General features: G+C 35.6%; 1 protein-coding gene across 1 annotated transcript in view; it reads left to right on the plus strand.

Moving 5' to 3' along the window:
- RabGGTa (Rab geranylgeranyltransferase subunit alpha) overlaps nt 1-24,639 on the plus strand; it is a 268,975-nt gene that overhangs the window by 241,121 nt on the left and 3,215 nt on the right. The window contains exon 12 of the mRNA XM_090397695.1: nt 16,155-16,427. Within this exon, the coding sequence (XP_090253821.1) occupies nt 16,155-16,427 (273 nt within the window). The remainder of the gene's footprint in view (nt 1-16,154; nt 16,428-24,639) is intronic.

The following is a 24,639-nucleotide window of genomic DNA, read 5'->3' on the forward strand; positions in this document are numbered from 1 at the left end:
GGTTCTACTAAAGTAAAAGTGGAGGAATTTTTTAAAGAAACATCTGACACAATGAAGAAGGAAAAGTTGGTCCTTGTTGGGAATCTAAATAGCAGAGGAGGAAATGATTGTCAGACATACAAAAATATTTTGGGAAAATTTGGAGAAAAGAGCAAAGCTAATAATAATGGCAAATACCTGTTGGATTTCTGCTCATGACATGGACTGGTTATTACTAATACCATGTTCCAACATAAAAATGTGTACAAATTCACACGGAGAGAAGAGGCAAGGAATAAGAAAAGTCTCATTGATTATGTTATTGTTGATAGTGATGTTTTCTCCCTGGTGCAGGACACCAGAGTGTACAGAGGATTTGAAATTGGAAGTGATCACTATTTAGTCTTGAGCAGGATAAAATTGAATTTCATATTGAAAAGAATAACATGTAAAAAAGTTTTAAAGCGAATAAAAGTTGAGCAGCTCTCAGATGTGAAAATACACAAAGATTATTGGGAAAAAAATGAAAGTGTTTGAGAATTGGAACCAAACCTTGGAGATTCAGTGGCAAGCCTTGAAGAAAACCCTGATTGATTCAGCTAGAGAGGCAAGTGGTGAAGTTGTCTGCAAGGATAGAAAAATTAGAACTCCATGGTGGACACAGGATGTTAAAGAGGCAGTGAAGGAAAAGAAGAAAGCATATCAAAAGTTCCTGGCAAATAAGTCAGCTTGTGCTCTTAGAGAATACAGAGACAAATGTAAGAAAGCGAAACACTATGTAAAACTAGCTAAAAAAAGTCATGGGAAGACTTTGGCAAGAATATAGAAAATAAATATCAAGAAGGTGGTAGGATATTTTGGAGGTTGTTGAAGAAGCTCAGAAATGGAGGGAAGAGTGCTGTTAAAGGAGTTAGAGATGATAAAGGTGACATGAAAACAGGAGAAAAAGATATCTTTGAAGTATGGAGTAATTACTTTGAAAAATTGCTAAATGAAACAAGCAGTGATAGCACAGTGGTAAAAAACACTCAACAGGCATACAGTCAGGAATACATATCCATACTTGAAGTAGAAAAAGCCATCAAAGGCTTGAAATGTGGAAAGGCAGCAGGAGTAGATGATATTTGACCAGAAATGCTGAAGTATGGTGGTATAAAAGTCTTGCAGTGGCTGCACTGCATAGTTCAGAAAGCCTGGACAGAGGCACAAATTCCTGATGATTGGAGTAGAGCTCTAATAGTACCCATATATAAAAAGGGAAATAAAACCGAATGTGAGAATTAAAGAGGTATTTCCCTACTGAGTGTTCCAGGCAAGATTTATGCAAGCATACTTGAGAAACGGTTGAGAAGAACTGTGAAAGAACAAGCTGGATTCAGGTCAAATAGAGGCTGTCAGTATCAGATCTTCACTTTATGACAAAAGGTTGATAAAGCATGGGAATATAACAAAGATCAGTATTTAAGCTTTGTCGATCTGGAAAAGGCATATGACAAGGTGCCAAGAGGGAAGCTATTCAATACGCTGCAGTTATATGGTGTCAATGGGGCATTATATCAAGCAATACTTAGTCTTTATTTGAGTTGTAAGTCAGCAGTTAGAATTGAAGGAAGTACAGGAAGATGGTTTAATGTAAAATCTGGTGTGAGATAAGGATGTACATTATCCCCTCTGTTATTCATTATCTATATGGATCACATTATGAAGGAAAGCGGTGTTAAACATGATATCAAAATTGGAGATGTTAATGTCAGCTCTTTGCTTTATGCAGACGATGTTATACTTCTAAATAAATCTGCTACAAGTTTGCATGAATAACTGTTGTAATAGATATGGTATGAAGGCTAGCAATAAAAAGACAATGAAAATAGGTAGAATCGTTGAAAATGTCAACTTTGTTGTGAACGGAGAACCTGTGGAACAAGTAAAACATTTCAGCTACTTAGGCATGATTTTTAGTGAAGATGGTAAATTAAATATGGAAATAGACAACAGAATCAACAAAGCTGGTAAGGTAGGCAGTCAACTGAATAAATTTATATGGAATAAGAGAGAAATTAGTCAGAACACTAAATTAGCTGTATACAAGACCATGTTCAAACCACTTTTAACTTATGGATCTGAGAGCTGGGTCAGAAGTAAAACACTTGACCAAAGACTAGCAACCACAGATATGAGAGTCCTGAGAAAGATTAGAGGTGTGAACAGATGGCATCAATGGCAATATCATATTAAAAACGAGGATATTAGGAAAGAACTTGACATTGTCAGTATCCAGGAATGCATTAGCAGAGCTAATCTCAGGTGGTATGATCACTTAAACAGAATGGGCAAGGAAAGATTAGCAAAACAAGTGTTCTCTGCCAGGTTGGCAGGAAAACGACCCAGAGGAAGACCAAGATATAGGTGGATTGGTACGGTATAAAGGGCCTTAGACGATAGAAATATAAGATCTGATAATGTTGTAGTCTTGATAAGAAACAGACTGATTTGGAGGAAAAATGTAGATAGGACATTAGTAATGATGTAAATTTTTCATGTAGTACTATCATATGCTGTACACCCTTTGAAGGTGCATGTCAGTAATTTGATGATGATGAATAAAAATGTAAAAAACAATATGATTAATGAGTTTGTATGAAATGGTGTACTTGCCTGTTGTTTCTGAGAATACAAGTATGGGAAATAATTTTCATTCTAACTTTATCTGAAAGTTGAAATGTGTTGGATCACTGATTAACCCTGCGCAGATTGCGGTCAAAAAAATTGCAGCATCGGTCGTGTATATCTGAGAGATATATTCATTACTGGTATGTGCTAAAATGCAATAAAACTTAAAAAAAAAAAACCACTGCAAATATAATATATGATGGTTTATTTAATTTCAGTTACAATCTAGAAATTATTGAACAAAGAAACAAAGGAAAAAAAAACAACTACACCAGCACTATACTGACATTGGAGTTCGCGGTATCTCTCAGATACCACTTTCGCATTCGACTGTATCATTCTCATCATCGGACTCGTGTAACATTCACTGGCTCTCTTCAACACCTGATGGATCATCCAATCGATATATTTTTCCAGCCATATTCAACAGTAAATTAAAAAAAAAAACTAAACCAATACTATACCGACATCAGAGTTCACGGTATCTCTCAGATACAATTTACTATCAGATATCACACACCTTTACATAACATGTGTTAAATCAAAACTGACCGCATAAGCAGTGGGGAATATCACTCGTGATATATGCATACGCAGCTAATCATGACCTCCAAGCTATACACTGGATATGTGTAAGAATATTTATATTAAATAATTTGTTTTTATATGTCAGATCAGCTGCGACCTCCACAGGGTTAATTCAATGTCTGTAAGACTTAGGAACATTTCAGAAATTTTAGCATTCTCATTCCAGATTACATAATTACTTAAAAATGATCAGCATCTAAAATAAATGCTTTGGTTATATCCCTCTTTGCTTAGTGGAGGCCTGAAGTGGCTTTAATTGTTTGATTCCTAGAGAAGAATTTCTGGATTATCTTAGTCTAAAAGTAAGTGTGATTTGCATTATGGGATACTAGCAATTGATGTGAAGCTTATGTATAAATAGTCTAGTCATGAAGATACTTCACATGCGAACTTTGGATGAAGGAATAAACAAGAATATAATTTCTTGGCAAGTGTAATTTACTTTCTAACCAAGTGAAAAAACTTTCATCTGTTTCATTCTCTGAATTATCTATATTAAAATTGCCTATTATTAATAATTTGCTTTTTCTTAACTCACTGAACGACTGTCTCTTTACTGCAATAATATACTCCTGTGCTTAATTTATGGTTTCCTTGGTTATCAAATATCACATTGTGTCATTCTTTCCCCTAATATATATATTTATTGACTTATTATGAACAATAATTACCCGCACCCCCCTTCAAGTTACTCTCTGTTCAGCAACATAATTTTCTCATGTACTTCTTTCATCATAGTGTAGCATGTCTAGTTACTAATTTGAGTCTGAGAAGTTTATTTGTTAAATTTCTTGTATCATATAGAAATTTATACTCATCAAGTCAGACTTTGAAGTTGTGATTTCTTTCTGTTCATTCAAACATCTTGGCCAGTACTACTTTACACACACCTTTTCTACCTCCTGCTCTTCCAATCATAATAAAGTAAGTAAGATTTACCTTCAATACTGAAGTATATGCAATTGCCATGAAACTTCTTCCGATTTCTAATAAATTAATCCAGTAGGTTGAGGAATCTAGGGTCATGCTTTGTACATTTGTACTCGGAGTCTAGCTTACTGCCATTATTATTTAGACAGATATCTCAACAGAATAAGACTCATCATGGAAGACTCATACTAACCATTATTCAGACAATACCAATCATACATCTCTTTAAATTTATTCACTGTTGGGGTGCTCACAACTGCCTCTGGCAATCCATTACTCTCATTCACCACTCTCCAAGTGAAGAACCTAATCTGCACACACCCTTACTAACCACACTTTTAGACAACTTCCAAGTGTGACCCCTTGTTCTCCCCATTAAAAATTTTCTTTTATGTCAGTCTTATAGAATCCCTTTAGTAACGTATAGGTTTCTGTCATATGCTCTGTCCTCTGCCAGTCAGCTAAACTCTGCAACCCACACCTTCAATCTATCCTCATAGGGAACATTCCACAGACCTGTCACATTCAATCAGAGACTGAATGTCTCCGAATCCTCTCCACCACTCTCTGATCCCCAAGAAATGCAGATGCTCAAATCTGCACAGTAGTCAACATGCGGCCAAATCACAGCCTTATAAAGAGGGATAATAACTTTCCTATCTTTACTTGTCAATGTATCCTTCAAGATCCTATTTTGCCAACCCTTGCAATATGTCCTCTGAATTTCAAATCTCTATCTATCATCATCTCCAGATTCCTAGTCTCATCCTTTGCCCAAACTGCCAATTTATTTAAATCATCCTGCAGGATATCTACATCACCTTTATCAATTATTGCCCTCCTCAGCTTTGCATCATCAGCAAATGACTGAATATCCCCCCCCCCCCAATATTTTGCTATATCATTAATGTACAAATTAAAGGGTAGTGGTCCTACAGATCCCTGGAGCACTCCACTAGTCACCCTCATTCATCTTGATTCCACTCCACCATGCATCCACCCATCCATGCCACAAGCTTAATTTCCATTCCCGCTTGGTCCAACTTGTGTAATAGTTTTTCATGTAGTATTCTGTCAAATGCCTTTGCAAAGTCCAACAGTATCATGATGTAGCCATTTCCTTTATCCAATTCCACTGTCACCTTATTATACAGTATAGCACACAAAAATACAATACTGAATAAATAAAATGATATGTGTTATGGAGTAAACGGGTTAGTACTGTATTTTTTTGTTTTTTATTTTTTGCACCATGCTGTAAAATGTGAATAAATTACTGAGGCAGGACCTATATTTTACAAAATCATGTTGTTTCATAGGACACATTCCAGTATCATATTCCTATCTACCCATTCCTGAATATTACTTTTAACCAATTTTTCCAATACTTTAACCATCACTCTAGAGATACTAATGGGTCTGTAATTTTCCACTTCTGTCTTGGAGCCACCTTTTATCTAATGGAAGTATCTTACCCTCTTTCCACTCTCCCTTGAACCCTTGCCAGAGCTGAGACTTAGATTAAACAACTTCATCAGAGGCATTGCCAATTCTCTTGTATGTTCTCATAGCATACTGTCCAGGTCCACTACTGTATTCACATTGATATTTTTCAATATATTGAGTACCTCCAGTTCATCTACCTCAATTCTCACATGAGTAACTGCAAAGTCACCACCTGGATGATATACCCTTGCAGAGTGATCACTTGGTAACTGAACTATTTCTTCTGCTTTTGTACCTTTCCTGTTGCCAGTACTCAATAAAGTTATCTTTCCATAATCATTCTTTCTCTTACTTGCTACATAGTGAAAAAACTCTTTTGGATTTATTTTGACCTGCTTAGCTAATTTTCTCTTAAATTCTGCTTTAGCCTTCCTTACTATATACTAGTTACCCTTCTTGCTTATGCTTTATATTGCTCATGAGCATGCTGATCACCATGGTCATGCTGTCCACAAAGCTCCTGCTTTATATTGCTAGTTCCTTCCGCCTAATCCCAATTCCATTTATCCTTCTGACTGTGGAGAGGCAGTTTGATACTGCCTTGCTCAAACAATTCCTGATCACTTCCCATGAACTAAGACATTTATTCCATATAGCTTATTATGCCATGGCACTGCTCTAAGTTCCTTCCTCAGTTTATTATAATTGCCAGATTTGTACACATAAACCGTGACTGAAAATTCCACACGTTAAGCAACCTCTCAGGACAAGGCTGCATGATTTTCCCAAGTTGCTACTGTAGTTATAGATAGATCTTCTCATGCTATTACCAGATCCAACACTCTTAAACTCCTAATCTCCTCCATCATGTACTGTTCAGGTAATTATCAATATCATCTCAATTTTCTGATATGCACTCCCAAGCAGGTGTTCAGGTTATTATGACAGCATTACATGATTAAGTTTATATTATTATTAATCTCCTATCAACAATTTTCCTCCAGAACTATAGAATAACACATGCCACAGTAAATAATTTTTTTATTATGTAAATATTTTGTCTTATGTATCATAAGACATCATCAGTACAATTAACGAACAACAATAGGAAATGGATTATATCCATTTTGTAAGGCTGTTTCTTTGATAATTTCCATTTCTTGTTTTAGGGATTCTTCAGCAGAACAAATCTTGTGTGTTCTGGATACTAAAGATTTTATGATGCCATAGTTTTGAGATGGATGTGAGCTGAGGTATTATAGATATAATGACCCGAAGGTTTTCAGTAGAGAGAAGTGGAAATGGATCCATCTTGTTTGTGCTAGAAAAGGAATGATCAGAAGGTATTTCCTTTCTTGATGTACACAAGAAAGGAAATACTTTCTGATGATTCCTTTTCTAGTGTGAACTTAATATGAGAACGCAGGGTGTTGATTTTTTGTAGAAATGAGTCAAGTTCAGGTTCTGTGTCATTCCAAACTGCCATCGACATAGTGTAGCCACATTGTTGGTTTTGGATCAAGAGTGAAAATTCTATCTTCCAGGTGTTCAAGAAAAAAGTTGGCTAAGTTAGTCGATAAGGGCGAGCCCATTGCTGTTCCCTCCTGTTGTTTATATATTTTATCTTTCCGTGTAAGTAACCTGATGTGATTGTAAATTTGAATAATTCCACTATGTCCTGTTGAAATTTTTTCAGTTAACAAATGTGAGGGATATTAATGAGGAGAGAGAGACAATGTCAACACTTACTAACATGTCTGTATCTGCTAGTTTAATGTCTTTTATCCTTGTATGAAATTCTGTGCAATTTTTTATCAAAGAGGTCAAGTGACCAGAGGTTAGGCAGAATCTTGATATTTTATATGTGGGATTACCTATAGAATCCACAATAGGTCTGAATGGCTAGTTACTTTTATGTAATTTTGGTGAACCATATATTCTAGGAGGTCTTGCATGGTATGTTTTGAGTCTTTTGATAGTTTCTTGATCTATGGATGTTGTTTCATTCAACAACTTGTTGAGTTTTTTGAGCTGACTTTTGGCTAGAACCATTATTAAGCTGGGAGTAAGTATTGCAATCATGAAGCATTAAATTCATTTTACAATCATATGATGTAGCATCTAAGACAGTATTTCTCAATGTGGGGCATCACCCCACAGTGTGTGTGTGGGGGGGGGGGGGCAATTAGAAAATGATGTTGCATTCGTCACCTCATTACTGATATACTCAAAACACTCACCATTGTCGATGAGGGGGAGACATCAAAATCTTTGAGGCGTTGAGGTGGGACATGATCCAAAAAACATTGGGAAATATTGATGTAAGACTTCAGTAGTATTGCCTTTGCAGCTTTGGTGATAACTAGAGTACATTTAGCTCATCTTCAGTTAGAGGCCAGCCAGATATGTTAACAACCTGTCAACAGGTAATTTAGTTGTATTTTTCTTAGATCATTCTAGCAATGTTAAGAATTTTTTATCGAGATTTGTGGTACTTTTTTTCAAATGCTTTAGTGCCTGCATTTTTTGAAATATTAATAACCATGTGTAGCAAGTCTTGATTTAATGTATTTGACAGATCAGTTTCCAGTTCTGTTGTTTTTATGATATTTAATGCCAGTTCCTTTTTTGAAACTCATAACTGATTTAGTAACAAGGAGTGGGCTTTTTGATAAATTTTATGAGCACCTGGTGATTTAATGACTTCTTTTAACTTAGCAAAAGTGGGAATTAGTTTATCGTGTCTGCACTTCTTTAAAAATGAGATTCTGGCACACATCTTACCCTATTTCAATTGAAGCTTTCCTAATAACTTTCTCATCTGGGCTGTCAACTCCCAGTGAAGGAATAAAAAAATTATTTAGTGAAACCTGTGGAGTATCCATAACTATGGTGTGACATATAATCATTCATGTTTATATTGGAAGTTTATTTTTCACTTGGTTAACTATAATAAATTTAATTTAATCCTTTATCCAAGTGTAAGGAAACAAAGTTTGTGCCTGAAAATATCTTCAGGACTGAGGTAAGGTAGTGTAACACCAGGCAACTCCGAGAAAAGGTGGACCAAACTCTCATCACTCCTTGCAGACATGTATACTGCTAGGAAGGGCCACTACCCAGACCGGTTTCAACCTTTATTGAGGTCTCGTCAGTGAGAGGCAGACCTAAACGTGGAGATACTAAGGCAGAAGCAATAGGAGAGGTCATATTTACCTATAGGAGTTGCCAACAGGTATACCACCTTATTATTGAATTACTCTGGATTTAGAGAAAGATGTTGGAAGTTTATTTTTCACTTGGTTAGACTATAATAAATTTAGTTTAATCCTTTATCCAAGTGTAAGCAAACAAAGTTTGCGCCTGAAAATATCTTCAGGACTGAGGTAAGGTAGTGCAACAACAGAGCTTGGTCCACCTTTGCTCGGAGTTGCACTATGAAGATATTTTCAGGTGCAAACTTTGTTTGCTTACACTTGGATAAAGGATTAAACTAAATTTATTATATTCATGTTTATATGTGGATCTTTTGCCATTGGATTTTGAGTCGATAGACAGACCCAGAGGAAGACCACCTAGATCGTGGTCTTCCTCTGGGTCTCTTTCCTGCCATCTTGGCTTTGCTAATCTTTCTTCACCCATTCTATTTAAGTGCCCATACCACCTTAGATTAGCTTTGTTGACACATTCTTGAATGCTAATAATGTCAAATTCCTTTCTAATATGATTCTACTATTGATACCATTGGTTCAGAACCCTCATATCTGTGGTCTCTAGTCTTTGATCGAGTGCTTTATTTCTAATCCAACTCTCAGATTCATAAATTCAACTTAAAACTGGTTTAAACACCATCTTGTATACTGCTAATTTCTCTCTTGTTCCATATAAATTTATTCAGCTGGCTATCCACCATACCAGCTTTGCTTATTCTGTTGTCTATTTCCAAATTAAACTTGCCATTTTCACTAAAAAGTGTACCTAAATAGCTGAAATATTTTACTTGTTCGCATAGAACAAGTCAAATATTTCAGCTATTTAGGCACAGGATCTCCATTCAGAATGCAACTGAAGTTTTCTATGCTCCTGTCTATTTTCATAGTTTGTCTTTTTATTGCTGATTTTCATGCCACATTTGTTACAGCTGTTATTCAATTTAGTAGTAAATTCTGAAGACTTGCATTAGATGTGTTTATAAGTACAATAACATTTCCAATTCAAATATCAGGCTTGATGTCACTTTCTTTCATAATGTGATCCATATAGATGATAATTAAGAGTGGAGATAATGTACATCCTTGTCTTACCCCTGATTTTACATCAAACCATCTTTCTGTATTTCATTCATTTCTAACTGTTGACTGATGACTTAAATATAGATTATGTATTGCTCAATATAACGTTCCATTCGCCTCATATCATTGTAATGTTTTGAAATGCTTTTTTTCTGGGCACCTTGTTGTATGCCTTTTCCAGATCTACAAAACTAAAATACAGGTATCCCTTGATGTTACCATGTATATCAAAATTGCGTTAATCAAATCTAATAATCAATGGTAAAAATTATAATATAATTTGTCTATGATTGATTACTATATTAATAATTCGTTTTATATGGTACTCTTTTAGGAAAGATAAAAAATGAATGCAAAGTAAATGTTTAATAAATACTTGTACCTACATCAGTTATTGCAATTTTTTTATCAAAAAAAGTTATCAAGAATCGTTTGAAGAGTTTGTTTTTTTTCCTTATCGGCATAAATTCTACGACAAGCAAAATGACTCTCGACTTTGGCAAACAAGAATTCTTCGATTAACATCTGGATCCATATCCATTACTTTGCTGCTTAAGCGATTCTAAACTGCAAAATATTCCATCCAGTTCTTTGATTGTTATCTCCTTGGGAACCTCATCTTCACATTCTATTTATTCATTGTCTTCATATGCGTGTTGTTGTTCAATTTCAAGAATGTCATTGTCACTGAAATCTTTTGAATTTGAATCCAATAATTCTTTAACATGTTCTGCATCAAAACCAAAGATTTCTTCAACCACGTTCACAGGATTTTGAAAACCACCTAAGTCATTAGTGCATTCTGACAAAAAATTTTTCCAAACAGCTCTTTTGCAGCTAGAAGACACTTGTCTTCTAGCTCCCACGAGTCATGAATGTTTTCAATTTCGTGCTTAATGTTAAAATTTTTCCAAAATTTTTGGAGCATAATCGCATTTTCTCCCGTTGTTGTTTCTACTGCCTTTGAGAATGTCTTTTTAAGAAAATAAGCTTTGAAAAGTTGTAATGATGTTGTATTTGGTGGAGAAAATAAACTTTTCACATCCTCGCACAGATCCAGAGAATTTGGACAAAAAAATTTACGAAGAATGTAATCTGTAAATACAGCAGAACAATTGGAGCTTGTAATACACCCACTCTTAATGGAAGGAATGATGTCATCATGCTCACGATTTTCTTTCTCTCGGCCAGGAAACAATCTTTGAGTCTTGAATATTTTTGCGTGGTAAATTTAAAGGCACATTAATTAAAACTCTTGCCGCGTATATAAAGGAATTGACACAATTAATTTCGCTGTGTTAATTAAATTCCGCATTAAGCAAAGAATACCTGTATAGATACTTGTCATATTCCCCCGATTTCTCAACTATTTGTCTTAAATTGAAAATCTGATCTTGATAACCTCTATTTGGTCTGAACCCAGCTTGCTCTTTTCCAAGTTTCTCTCCACAATCTTTCGCAACCTATTTTCAAGTATACTTGCATAAATCTTATCCAGAACACTTAGCAGAGAAATTCCTCTGTATTTCTCACATCATCTAACGCCTTTTTATTCCCGTTTACGGGGAGTAGGCGAGGCCATTTAGCCCTATCTAACTTTTGGAGACTGAGTGGGCAGTTCAATCTCCACTGGTACCAATCAGAGATAGATGGCCCAAGGCTATCACTAATTAAGCGGTACGCAGTGAAGAGAGACGGCTCAAATGTGCCGCCATCTCGTGGTCCCTAACCCTAACACAACATATTTAATGTCTGAAATAATGTGGGTTCTACGGTCGATTTTCTTGAGTTTCCGGGAGGAAAAACCCGCTTGCCCATGCCAGAGATCGACTAACTCGGGAACCGGTCGAAAAAAGGCTTAGAAAAATTTCCTCTAGTCACCGACTAGACTCGAAACCAAGTCTTCCTTCGTGCGGCCAAGCGCCGTGGTGTGTAAACGCCACATCCACTGAGCTACACAGGCTCTACGTATTTCTCATATTCCCTTTTGAATTATGCAGTGTAGTCACTGCAAAACTTTTATACTAAAGCATTTCTGGTTGAATATCATTTACTCAAGCTGCCTTTTCACATTTCAAGATTGACTCACCTTGAAAATTTTCTAGTATGGTTCTATAACTGCTTGGTTCATTTAACAGTCTTTCAAAGTAATTATTCCAGATATTAATGCAAAATGTTCTTGAAGCCATTTCTAATTTTCTTCAATAGCCTCCAGAACATTTTCCCACCTTTCTGATATTTATTTTCTATATCCTTATCAAAGTTTTCCCATGACTTTTGTTTAGCTACTTTTACACATGTCTTAGCGCTCTTACATTTTTCTCTGTATTATTCTTCTAGGGCATATGCTGACTTATTTGTTAGGAACTTTTGGTATGTTTTCTTCTTTTCCAGGACTGCTTTAACTTCTTGTATCCACCATGGCATCCTTGCAGACAACTTCACCACATACCTCCCTAGCTGAATCAATGTCTTCTTCAAAGTTTGCCACTGAGATTCCAAGATTTGGTTCTTGTTTTCAATTTGTTTCATTTTTTTTTGATAATGTTTGTATAGTTGAGATTACAATTTACTTGTAAAAGCTGCTCAACTTTAATTCTTTTCAATATAATACCCATTTTTATTCTGTTTAGTACTAAGTAATGGTCACTTTCAATTTCAAATCCTCTGTACATTCTTGTATCCTGAACCAGTCTTATGATATCACTATCTATAATGACGTAATCAGTGAGGCTTTTCTTGTTCTCTTCTCTCCATGTGCACATCTTTATGTTGAAACATGGTGTTAGTAACGACTAGTCCATGTTCTAGGCAAATGTCCAGTAAATACTTACTATAGTACGCCCACAGATATGAGACCCTTCGACACGTCAAAAGAAGGAGAATCCATTACAATAATAGGGTAATCAATTCGTATTGTGAGATGAGTGTTTATTATTACAGGTTGGAAAATTAACTTCTCTTTTATGATCATTGTAGTTTTAAAAGTGGTAACTATTTTGCTTGAATAACAGTTGGAAAATTTTACGTATAAAGCATGTGATTTCACTTGTTGGTGACCAATTCGTACATTGCCTTATTTCTTTTTCCCTTTCAGCATGAATTGACTCTTCTTGGCGGTCTTCCAACGACAGTTCTCTTAGGTGGTCAGACTATATTATTATTAACTTTGTCCTTTCTCCAAATTTTCCCATATGCCTGGTGGGATTCATTTCCTATTCTGCGGTTCAGATCTCCAACAAGGACCACTTTTTCCATTTTTCTTGTCAGCTGCCTGTTTTAATGATTCAAAAAATTCCTCCACTCCTTCTATGGGACCATAGGCACAAATAAGTTTCATTGTCCATGTCCCCATTTTGAAGTTTACCCACATAACTCTACTTGAAACTATCTTCCAGTCAAAAAGTTTATGTTTGGTGTTGAAAGCTATCGGTGCTCCTTCCTTTCTTGATTATTATTGCCTGAAAATAACACTAGTAAGATCTCACCTGTTTTTGTCTTTTTTATCTCATTCTTTTCCTGTACTTTTCCAATTCTTCTACATGTTCGATTTCCTTTCCATTAATACTCTTTATATTGATGGTTCCTATCTTCAATTCTTCTGGTGTTGGATTTATTCTTTTTCTTCTTCTAGATGTTGAGTTGGAGCTTGTTCCAGTAGCTGACTTTTCACTGTTTGCCCTGGTTCCATGACAAAAACAGCAGGGGCCTTGTTTAACTGGATGATGCCCCCAGCCATGAAATCTCATCATGTTGTACCATCAGGTAATTATCCTTTAGTAACTATAAATTCCATTTTGCCATGTTCCCTCTCCTACTTCCAATCTATAACCCCACAGTTGAAGTTACCAATGCATGCCATCACAACTACTACTTCTTGATGCCCCAGGTCTGTATCAGCAACTGACAATATATTTTGTCCTATTGGCCTCTATTTCACATCAGACAGCCTTAAATGAATCATTTTCCTCAGATGCACAATCTTCCTTAACTTAATCTTCCTCCTGCCCTGTTTCCTCTATCTTCTCTGAAAATATAATATCCATTACATTCTGTACCTGTAACTACATCATTCTCTATCAACCAAGTCTCATTGATGTCAATAATTTTTGTCCACATCATACTGGGCAATGCCAGAAATCTCTCTCCTTTATTCCTGATACTTCAGAGCATTTGTGTACATCCATTTCAACATCCCCTTAGGCCCACAACTACCCTTACATAATGCTATTACCAGTCCATTCAGATTCAAAACCTGGGAAACTGCACCCAACTATTCACAACACTATTTTTTTAATGACCTCCTGAGTGGTGTGAAGTAAGCAAAATAATGTTGGCGACGTAAAAATTCTCAACATGTAATGTAAAAGTAGAAAAAAACTTGGCTATGTAGGTAATGTAATTTTTATATCACTAGGGTTTGCAAAGAACAAGTGCACTGCAGGCAGAAGTACTAGGACAGTAGGATTGCTTGTTGATAGTGCCACATCCCCTATGGCAGGAAACAGGCTACCCCTTGAGAAAGTTAGGGTAACTTGACCAGGAAAAGCTATATATACAGGGTGTTCGGGATAAATTTGACATATTTATAATTAATTATATTTTTCCGTAAGTTACATGTATTAACACACACTTCTCTTCATTTAAAAGTTTGGACCCTTCTTCATTCATATACAAGATGTCAGAAAGGATGGATAGCTGGAACCCACCTGAATCATGGAAGAGAATAACTTGTATCATGATGATTCGTGCCCGCCATCAAAATAAGGATATTACGACTGCTGCCCAATGCTCCCTGAATACAGTAAAAACAATCAGGCATGAACTAGAGACTTGCAATGGTGACTACGAGGATGTAGCAAGAAGAAAGATCCCTAGCAGACGATCTGATTGCGTTCGTACAGCAGAATTCCTCGCAAATCTGCAGGAACAGGTGTTGAAGAACTCGGGCTTTGTTCATGGAGTTGCTAACTGTAGTCAAGCCCTGGATAACAAGGGTAGCCAATGGTAGGCCGTATGTATGGCAGCAGGATTCGGCCCCTTGCCACACCTCTGGGAAAAGTCAAAAATGGTTGTCTGAAAATTTCTACGACTTCACCAGTCCAAATGTTTGGCCTCCAAACTCCCCAGACCTTAACCCCATGGATTATTTTGTATGGGGCGCAGTTGAAAAAGACACCAATCGCACTTCCAGTAATACAAAAGCCCAGTTAATGGATAAAATTAAAAGTTTTTGCGGCCCTTCCCAGGGAGACTGTAGCATCAGCTTGTTCGAGGTTCCGAAGCAGAATTGAAGCTGTGATCGATGCTAATGGTGGTTATTTTGAGTAAATCTTGTTGATAGTATTGTAATTAACTCTGCCTGTAATGTTTTTTTGTCAATTCATTAAATTTAATAGATACAAAGAAGATTTTCTTTTTCCTTACGAAACTGTCAAATTTATCCCGAACACCCTGTATATATATCATATATCATAGGCCTCAATTCTGGTGTCCAATGCTTATATTCCGCCTCATCCCTACCATTAGCTGTAACTTTTTTTTGATAGTGCCACATCCCCTATGGCAGGAAACAGGCTAGCCCTTGAGTAAGTTAGGGTGACTTGACCAGGAAAAGCTATATATATATATATATATATATCTGGTGTCCAATGCTTATATTCCATCTCATTCCTACCATTAGCTGTAACTTTTTTTTGAACAGGTGCAAAATCCCAATGGTTTTGTGTTACACTCCATTCGAGTCTAATACATGTTGTCTTCATATTCATTCATTCAGTTCCTGGTAGCATAGTGAAATTATTTGACCAATTGTAGCATGTATATTGGATTCTAAAATACCATAAATTCTTTGTTTGCCTCTCACATTGATCCCCTGTTTCCAAGATACATTTAGTGGTTTATTTGTTCCTACTTTTCTTCCTCTCTCACCATTTGCAGGTGCTCAGGTTATAAACTTTGTTCGTTATCACCACTGAATGCAGGTATTGTTTCCTAGAAGCATTTAACTGCCTGTTTATAGCCAATGCTGCCCTGGATCAGTGTGTTACTAGCAGATTCTTTTAGCATGGTAATATATCTAATGTTTAGATTACTATATGTGTATTATTTAGCTGAAAAATCCCCAAGACTAATCCTAAGTGGATAAGGAAAATTCGATGGCTTGTAAATGATAAAGCAAATTAACTTAAAACTTACGATTTATTTTACTAGTAGAATGCTGACAGAGAAAAAAAATCTCTCTTTCAGAATGCAAGTTTATTGTTGAAAATGCCATCAAGCAGCTCTCAGGAAATGAATGTCGGTTTCATCTTGTTGAGAAAAATTTAAATGTGCTGTATCATATGGATCGCCTAGTACTTATGGAACACGTGGATCTATCATCTAATTCGTTAATTTCAGTGTTGCCATTATGTCATCTTTTGTGTGTTCAAAGCCTAATATTAGATGATAATTGTATTGATAACTGTGATGGTCTGCAAGGTTTGCCTGAACTGACCACACTGTCATTAAAGAATAACAGTATCCTTTTTTTCCAACTTAAACTTAATAGCATTAGTAGACTGAGTAACTGGATTTTTGTTTCTTCTATATATATTACTTCAGTTAATAGATTTAATCAGTATATTCTATGCATTCTTACTTAATTTCTAACATCATAAGAACAAAATAAATATGATTTATTCTTGTGGTGTTACATTATTAAAATTTTATTTATTTATTCGTATGGGGGGGGTCCCTCACCCATTCCTTATCTGTCCCGTAGGACTAGTTGAGCCCTCCTAATTAAATCCATGTGTGTGTGCATGTTTATGGGCATGTTTGCCTGTTCTGAGGGACGAAAAACCCAGTTAACTCACCTTTACTTGAAAGAGACAAGTAAAGGTTCCTTATGTAATGGATGGGAATCAAACCAAGGTCTTTCCGACCAAAGGGCTTCATCTATACCAACTGAGCTATGGAGGCTCTAACGATTGTGCTGATTTTATATTATATATTATTTGTTGTTGTTCTTGTCGACAATGCACCATAGATCAATTCATCACCAACTGGGGAGAGTGGTCCTTCTTTAGGGATAGAAAGACCATTATTAAAATGAATAATTGTGATACTTCAAGCAATTGTTCAGCCAATTTAAGCTGTATTTATCCCAGTTATAGAATGCTTTTCTCTCATCTGGTGTAGCAGCTCTAAAATGCTGTCAATTACAAACTTTATTCAAGAAGCATAATAATAAGCCACAGGGCTGTCCAACTTTAGGTAATCTGAGGGCCGCATCCAGAATAGTAAATACAGTACATATATTAAATTACTTGGAGAGTCCTACCATTAGGTTTAGCATGCACTTGAAAAATTTTATAAGAAAGAAAAGTCATGGTGCTTATAAAACTTTTATTGAAACAATGATTGTTTATTTCACTTTAGTGGTAGTTCGGCTTTGTTTACTAAAGTACCTATATCAATTTCGATGCTTGTAGTTGCTAATTGCAGTAAATTTGCAGGAGAATTATCTGTCAGTGAACATCTATACTTTGATTTAATGAATTTCAGAGTTGAAAAAGTGCTTTCGCAAAGATATGTGCTCCGAGCATTGAGCACATCTTGAGTCCAAAGTTACTCAATTTCAGGTACCTCTCTATTGGTAGTAATTTAAAAAAATCTTCTCCTTTTTCACTTCTGTTAGTATAAAAAAAGTGCACGAATGCTTCTTTGACACATCTAATATTCGAAAAACACATGGGTGTATAGTGATGTGAAAATACCAAATAAAATTATCATTGTCGAGATTATCGATAGAATTAAAATGTCTAATACGCATTCGATTCAAATTATATTTTTTTTTTTGCTCGTGAAAATCAAAACCCACCACGGCCCACTTTTTTGGACAGCCCTGGCATACCATTACACCTAAAGTAAAATGTCTTAACCTGCTACTCCAATAACTTCTAGGAAGAAAAGCAATTTCTTATATTGATGTAAAAACAAACTTCCTGAAGTCAAAGTACTTGATATTGGATAGAAATGCTTTAAGTGCTTCAGCTTATGTTACATTATTATTATGTGACACCTCCAGGGAGAGTGTGCCTCGAACGATTGAACCCCTTCCAATTACTAATTGTGCTCAAACTTGCTTATCTTTTTGCGTGAGCCAGTATAGCAGAGGCTCTACCAATCGACCAACCTTTGCTAAGTTATTTGGTGTTTACTTACATTAATATAAGTAACTGATTTTAATGCTAGATGTCATAGCAGTATCTTCCTCATTCACTGTTAATCTTAGTTACTTGTAGTGATGGTGTTTTCCAGATCATCCTGCCATCTTTGCCTTTGGTATCCAGTTCTTTACTTTCTTTTCCCATACAGCAGTATCAAGTTAAGATATTTTACTGTATATTGGTAGGGGAAATGCTATTATGTGTAGTTATTATCATTTCCTAATATGCAGGTTTACAGGATACTATTGTTGATAGTAGAGTGCTGCATTATCAAAGTTTTTTTTTTCAAATGTCATTTTGGTTTCTCAAGTTGCTACTGCTTCATTAGTTCACCAAGATCTGCCTCTTTTATTTATGTTTAATTTTTTTCTTGCTATCCTGATGCTGAACACTTTTTCCATTTTTAGGTGACTAATACTAATAAAAGTTTTTAATATTAATTCCTGATTATGGTGTTAAAACACTGAGCTTGTTACTAATTTATATGAACATGGAAAACTTACTACTAAATACTTTGATACAGACCAAAGTATTTATGCATCTTTGTGTGTTTCTCAAACAAACAGCTAAATTAGTGAATGTAATAAATGACATTGAAACAGATTAGATTATTGGATCTCAGAAAACTGATTCCTAGAATTCTTTATATCCACTATTTAAATTAAGGGGATATTAAATCCCACATTGTTTTAAAACCGAATAAGAAACTCAAAGATTGGAATCAGAGTTTCATGCTGATATAGAAAACTATAAAGTATCAGCGACACTAGCATTAGCATGACCCTACAATACCGGACAACTCGTCCGGTATTGTACTACGTACTAGGGTCACTTGCATTAGCTAATGCTAGTGTCGCCGATACTTTATAGTTTTCTATATCGGCATGAAACTCTCTGATTCCAATCTTTGAGTTTCTTATTCGGTTTTAAAACAATGTGGGATTTAATATCCCCTTAATTTCAATAGTGTTTATATCGCCGAAATGAAGCTTATTAGCTCTTTATATTTAAGTAACTTTATCTCCACAGTTAAAATTTCTAGAAATTAAATTCGGTTTGAGTATAACTGTGCAACACTGTCAATCTTGCCTCTATGTTTTACACCCATGAAATGCCTAACATGTACAGAACATCATGATAATATTACATGAAAAGTTACACCATCATTACTAACTTCCTATTGACAATTTTTCTCCAAATTAATTTGTTATCTGTTAGTACTCCAATTATTATCAGGTCTTATAATTCTCTCATCTAAGGCACTTTTTACTATATTAATCTACCTAGACCTGGCCAAGAACACTTATTTTGCTAACCTCATCATCAAATTCCTGATATATACCCTCAAGAGATGGGCAGAATATGATAGCAATGATGTAATTTTTCATGTAGTACTAACTTTCTATCTACAATTTTCCTCCAAATCAGTTAAGACTCCAACATTGTCAGATCTGATATTTCTATCTTCTAAGGCACTTTTTACTGTACCAATCCACCTATCATTTGGTCTTCCTCTGGATCTTTTTCCTGCCAACCTGGCAGAGAACAGTTGTTTTGTTAATCTTTCCTCTCCCATTCTGTTTAAGTGACCATACCACCTGAGATTAGCCCTGATAATGCATTCCTGGATGCTGACAATGTCAAGTTGTTTCCTAATATCCTCTTTTTTAATATGATATTGCCATTGATGCCATCTGTTCATGCTCCTAATCTTTCTCAGGACTCTCATATCTGCAGTCAAGTGTTTTACTTCTGACCCAGCTCTCAGATCCATAAGTTAAAATTGGCTTGAATACTGTCTCGTATACAGCTAATTTCTCTTTTATTCCATATAAATTTATTCAGTTGACTTCCTACCATACCAGCTTTGTTGATTCTATTGTCTATTTCCATATTTAATTTACCACCCTCACTAAAAATCGTGCCTAAGTAGCTGAAATGTTTTGCTTGTTCTCCATTCATAATGCAGTTAATATTTTCAATGTTTCTGCCTATTTTCTTTGTCTTTTTAATGCTGACCGTCATACGATATCTGTTACAATAGTTATTCACTTTTGTTAGGGAATCTTGCAGATTTATTCAGAAATATAACATCATTTGCATAAAGAAAAGAGCTGAGATTAACATCTCCAATTTTGATATCAAGTTTAATACCACTTTCCTTTATAATGTGATCCACATATAGATAATGAATAATAATGGGAATAATGTACATCCTTGTCTGACACCAGATTTAACATTAAACCCTGTACTTCCTTCAATTCTAACTGCTGACTTACAACTCAAAGACTAAGTATTGCTTGATATAATGCCCCATTGACACCATATAACTGTAGCGTTTCGAATAGCTTTGGTCTTGGCATCATGTCATATGCCTTTTCCAGATCTACAAAACTTAAATCTGTCGTAAAGTGAAAATCTAATCCTGACAGCCTCTATTTGGCCTGAATCTAGCTTGTTCTTCACCAAACTTCTCTTCCACAATTCTTTAACCATTTCTCAAGTTTACTAGCATATATCTTACCAGGAACACTCAGTAAAAGAAATATCTCTGTAATTCTCACATTCAGTTTTATTTCCCTTTTTATATATGAGTACTATGAGAGCTCTATGCAAATCATCTGGAATTCGTCCCTCTGAACTATGCAGCGCAGCCACTGTAAGACTTTTTTACCTCCATACTTGAGCATTTCTGGTCGAATATCATCTACTCCTGCTGCCTTTACACATTTCTGGCTTTTTCTACTTCAAGTATGGATATGTATTCCTGACTGCATGCCTAGTGAGTGTTTTTTTACCACTGTGCTGTCATCACTGCTTGTTTCATTTAGCAATTTTTCGAAGTAATTACTCCATACTTCAAGTATATCTTTTTTTTCAGTTTTCATGTCACCTTTATCATCTCTAATTCCTTTTACAGCACCCTTCCCTCTATTTCAGAGCTTCTTCAACAACCTCCAGAATATATTGCCACCTTCTTGATATTTATTTTCTATGTTCGAAAATAAATATCGAGAAGTCGCAGCAAGACTTTGATAAGGCCTCCTGTGACTTTTGTTTAGCTTTCTTACATTTGTCTCTGTATTCTCTAAGAGCACAAGCAGACTTATTTGTCAGGAACTTTTGATATGCTTTCTTCTTTTCCTTCACTGCCTTTTTAACTTCCTGTTAAAAAGGCAGTGAAGCCTGAATCTTGCCACTGAATCTCTGGCTGAATCAATCAGTGTTTTCTCCAGGGCTTGCCACTGAATCTCCAAACTTTGGAGATTCAGTGGCAAGCCCTATTTCTCAAACTCTTTCATTTTTTCGTCAATCATGTTTGTGTATTTTAGTCTGCAGTTCATATCTGAGAGCTGCTTAACTTTTATTCGCTTTTAAAACTTTCTTACATGTTCTTCTCTTCAATATGAAATTCAATTTTATCCTGCTCAAGACTAAATGGCGATCACTTCCAATTTCAAATCCTCTGTACACCCTGGTGTAATGCACAAGGGAGAAAACATAACTATCAACAATAACATAGTCATTGAGACTTTTCTTATTCCTTGCCTCTTCTCTCCATGTGAATTTGTGCACATTTTTATGTTGGAACATGGTGTTGTTAGTAATAACCAGTCCATGTCCTGAGCAGAAATCCAACAGATATTTGCCATTATTATTAGCTTTGCTCTTTTCTCTAAATTTTCCCAATATATTTTTGTATGTCTGACAATCATTTCCTACTCTATTTAAATCCCCGACAAGGACCAACTTTTCCTTTTCTGTTGTGTCAGTTGCTTTCTCTAAAGCCTCAAAAAATTCCTCCACTGCTACTACCTTGGTGGGACCATAGGCACAAATAAGTCTCATTGTCCAGTTCCCCATATCACTGCACATAACAATCAAGGAAAAGGAGTAGCCATAGTATTCAACACATTTTCCTTGATTGTCATTGACTGAATATAACATTTTGTATTTATTGCTCAGAAAGATCTCACCAGTTTGTCTTTTTTGTTTAAGTCACCCCATATTATGTCGATCTGGTACTTATCCAATTCCTCAGCTAGTTCCGCTTCTTATGTTGATAGTACCAATCGTGAACTCTGGTGATGTTGAGTTGGGGTGGGTTTTAGGATTTGTTCCTGTAGCTGACTTTTTGCTGTTTTCCCTGGCGAAAACAATGGGGACCTAGTTTAACTGGGCAACGCCCCACTGGCATGAAATTCTGTCATGTTGTACCATCATTTTTTATTTTCCTAATCTTTCCTCTCTCATTCTGTTTAAGTGATTAGATCTGCTAATAATGTCAAATTCTTTCCTATATTCTCATTTGATATTATCTGTTCACTCCCATAATCTTTCTCAGAACTCTCATATATGTGGTCTCTAATCTTTGATCAAGTGTTTTGAATAATTTCTCTCTTATTTCATACGAATTCATAAATTCAGTATAAAATGATGGCACAATGTGTTTTACAGTTTGTGAAATGCTATCTAAAAATATTACCTGCTGTTAAAGAACAAATAGCAAAAATACATAACTTCCATTTTTGCAAGTGTCAAATTTGTTCCTGAACTTACGTTATAGGAAAAAGAGCTATTACAGCCCATTCTCTCTACACTATGAAAATGATCACATCAAAACAGTTGCTTCCTTGTTAGACTGTAACAAGCATTCCTTCCTTTCCGGGCATGTCGTTTGATTCTACCATTTACTCACTGTTCACATGTCTAGGGAGTCCCTGCTATCTCATCAATACCAGTCAGACATACATCTTGCAAATAAAACATGTCTTCCTTGGAAATTATTTTTTTCTATAATTAGGAACAAATAACAGCTTGAAAACAAAAGTGCTCTTTTATCTACAAATATGATACTGTTTTAGCGATAGCAGAAGTTAGTTGCGAAAAAGACTTAACTTTATGTAAAAATTATTTCATGATGTATTTAAAAAATGTTGAAGGCAGTGTTATTATGATAAGAGCTGTAAACTCTTATTGTACATTTGAATCCCTGCTTTTCCTCTTCTATTATACTACTACTTGGGAAAAAACTGCTGCTGTCCGTAACCCATCAAAAGTTGCTAAGCTATTATATGAGGGTGGTCTGAAAAGTTCTTGGCAAAAGGCAATCTTGAAAAGGGTAAAACAATAACTGGGGAATATTATTCCGATCTTTTAACCAGACTAGACAAAAAATTTCATGAGAAAAGGCCCAGTTTGCAGAAGAAAAAAAACATCTTTCAGCAGGACAATGCACCTGCCCACAAAGGTGTTTTGGCAATGGCAAAATTAAGGGATCTGCACTATGAATTGTTGGAACATCTACTCTATTCCCCAGCATTTTTCTTCGTATCAAGAGGTGATTGCAGCTGTAGAGGGGTATTTTGCAGATCTTACTGAGATCACTACAGGGACAGGATAATGGCACTGGAGCATCACTGGAATAAATGTATTAATCTTAAGGGAGATTATATGTTGAAAAATAAAAATTTGTAAATTATAAATTCGTTTTTTCATTGTTAGTCAGAAAACTTTTCAGACCACCCTCATGCATCAGTAATTTGAGTGGACAAAAGGTTATATAAGATGTAAACTTTGTAGTAACCAAACAAACTTTTTCAAGCTTCAGGGCAGTGAAGTTCATCTACCATTTAAAGATACTTATAATCAAGCCTGCAGTGGGATTTAAACCAAAAATGTATTGGTTGGAGAATGGAAATATCTGCTTAGTCAATAAAGCCACATGCAAATTCTGACTGACTAGAAGCTTTTCTGTGTGACTTCTTTTAACTTTGGGAATCAAGCTTTTTTTCCTTCATGATCCTTCGCAATAGAATATGTTAAGGCAGAGTTTCCCAAAGTGTATTCCACAGAAAGTGAATAAGTGTTCCGTAAAAAATATAAAAATTAATATGAGCTTGGAATGGCTTTAAATGCTGTGACAAGCTCAAACATGTTTGAAAATCAGGGCGCTCCTCACTTTGCTTGTGGATTGTGCTATTAAGGGCACCGTGCGCTGGCCTTGACTCAGTCGCCCGCATTTATTGACACCGAGCGCGAGTGAAGTACGGAGGTATCTATTCTAGGAAATGTGCGGTCACAAGCAAGGCCAATGTGATGCGCTGTGGCACGGCTGTAGTGTTCGCTGTCGCATTTTTGCGATGCGATACAGCCTGCTTCAGTGATAGGATGCGCTTAGCTTGACATTGAATACAAGACCAATGATACTTGACTCTAAACAAGGTGTTCCGTTAAAATTTCAGTATTTATGAAGTGTTCCGTCATAGGAAAAGTTTGGAAAACACCGTGTTAAAGAATGGGATGCATTTCTTTATAATAATAAAACATTGGAGGAAAATGATTTCTTTATTTATTTGTATGAAACTGGTGGTGTATACATTGCAATTTTACAACAGTTTGATTAAATTAGGTCTTTTTATTGTGAGATACTGGTCTGTGTATTAAGGGCAACATTGATGTTTGTTATTCTTTAGTGCCATTCATTTGTGGTAAGTAATTAATAATGCTGTTTTTAA

Source organism: Typopeltis vanoorti, chromosome 9 (genome assembly GCF_054136105.1).
Source record: "Typopeltis vanoorti isolate ZY-2024b chromosome 9, IOZ_Tvanoo_1.0, whole genome shotgun sequence".
In the NCBI taxonomy this organism is placed as follows: Eukaryota; Metazoa; Arthropoda; class Arachnida; order Uropygi; family Thelyphonidae; genus Typopeltis; species Typopeltis vanoorti.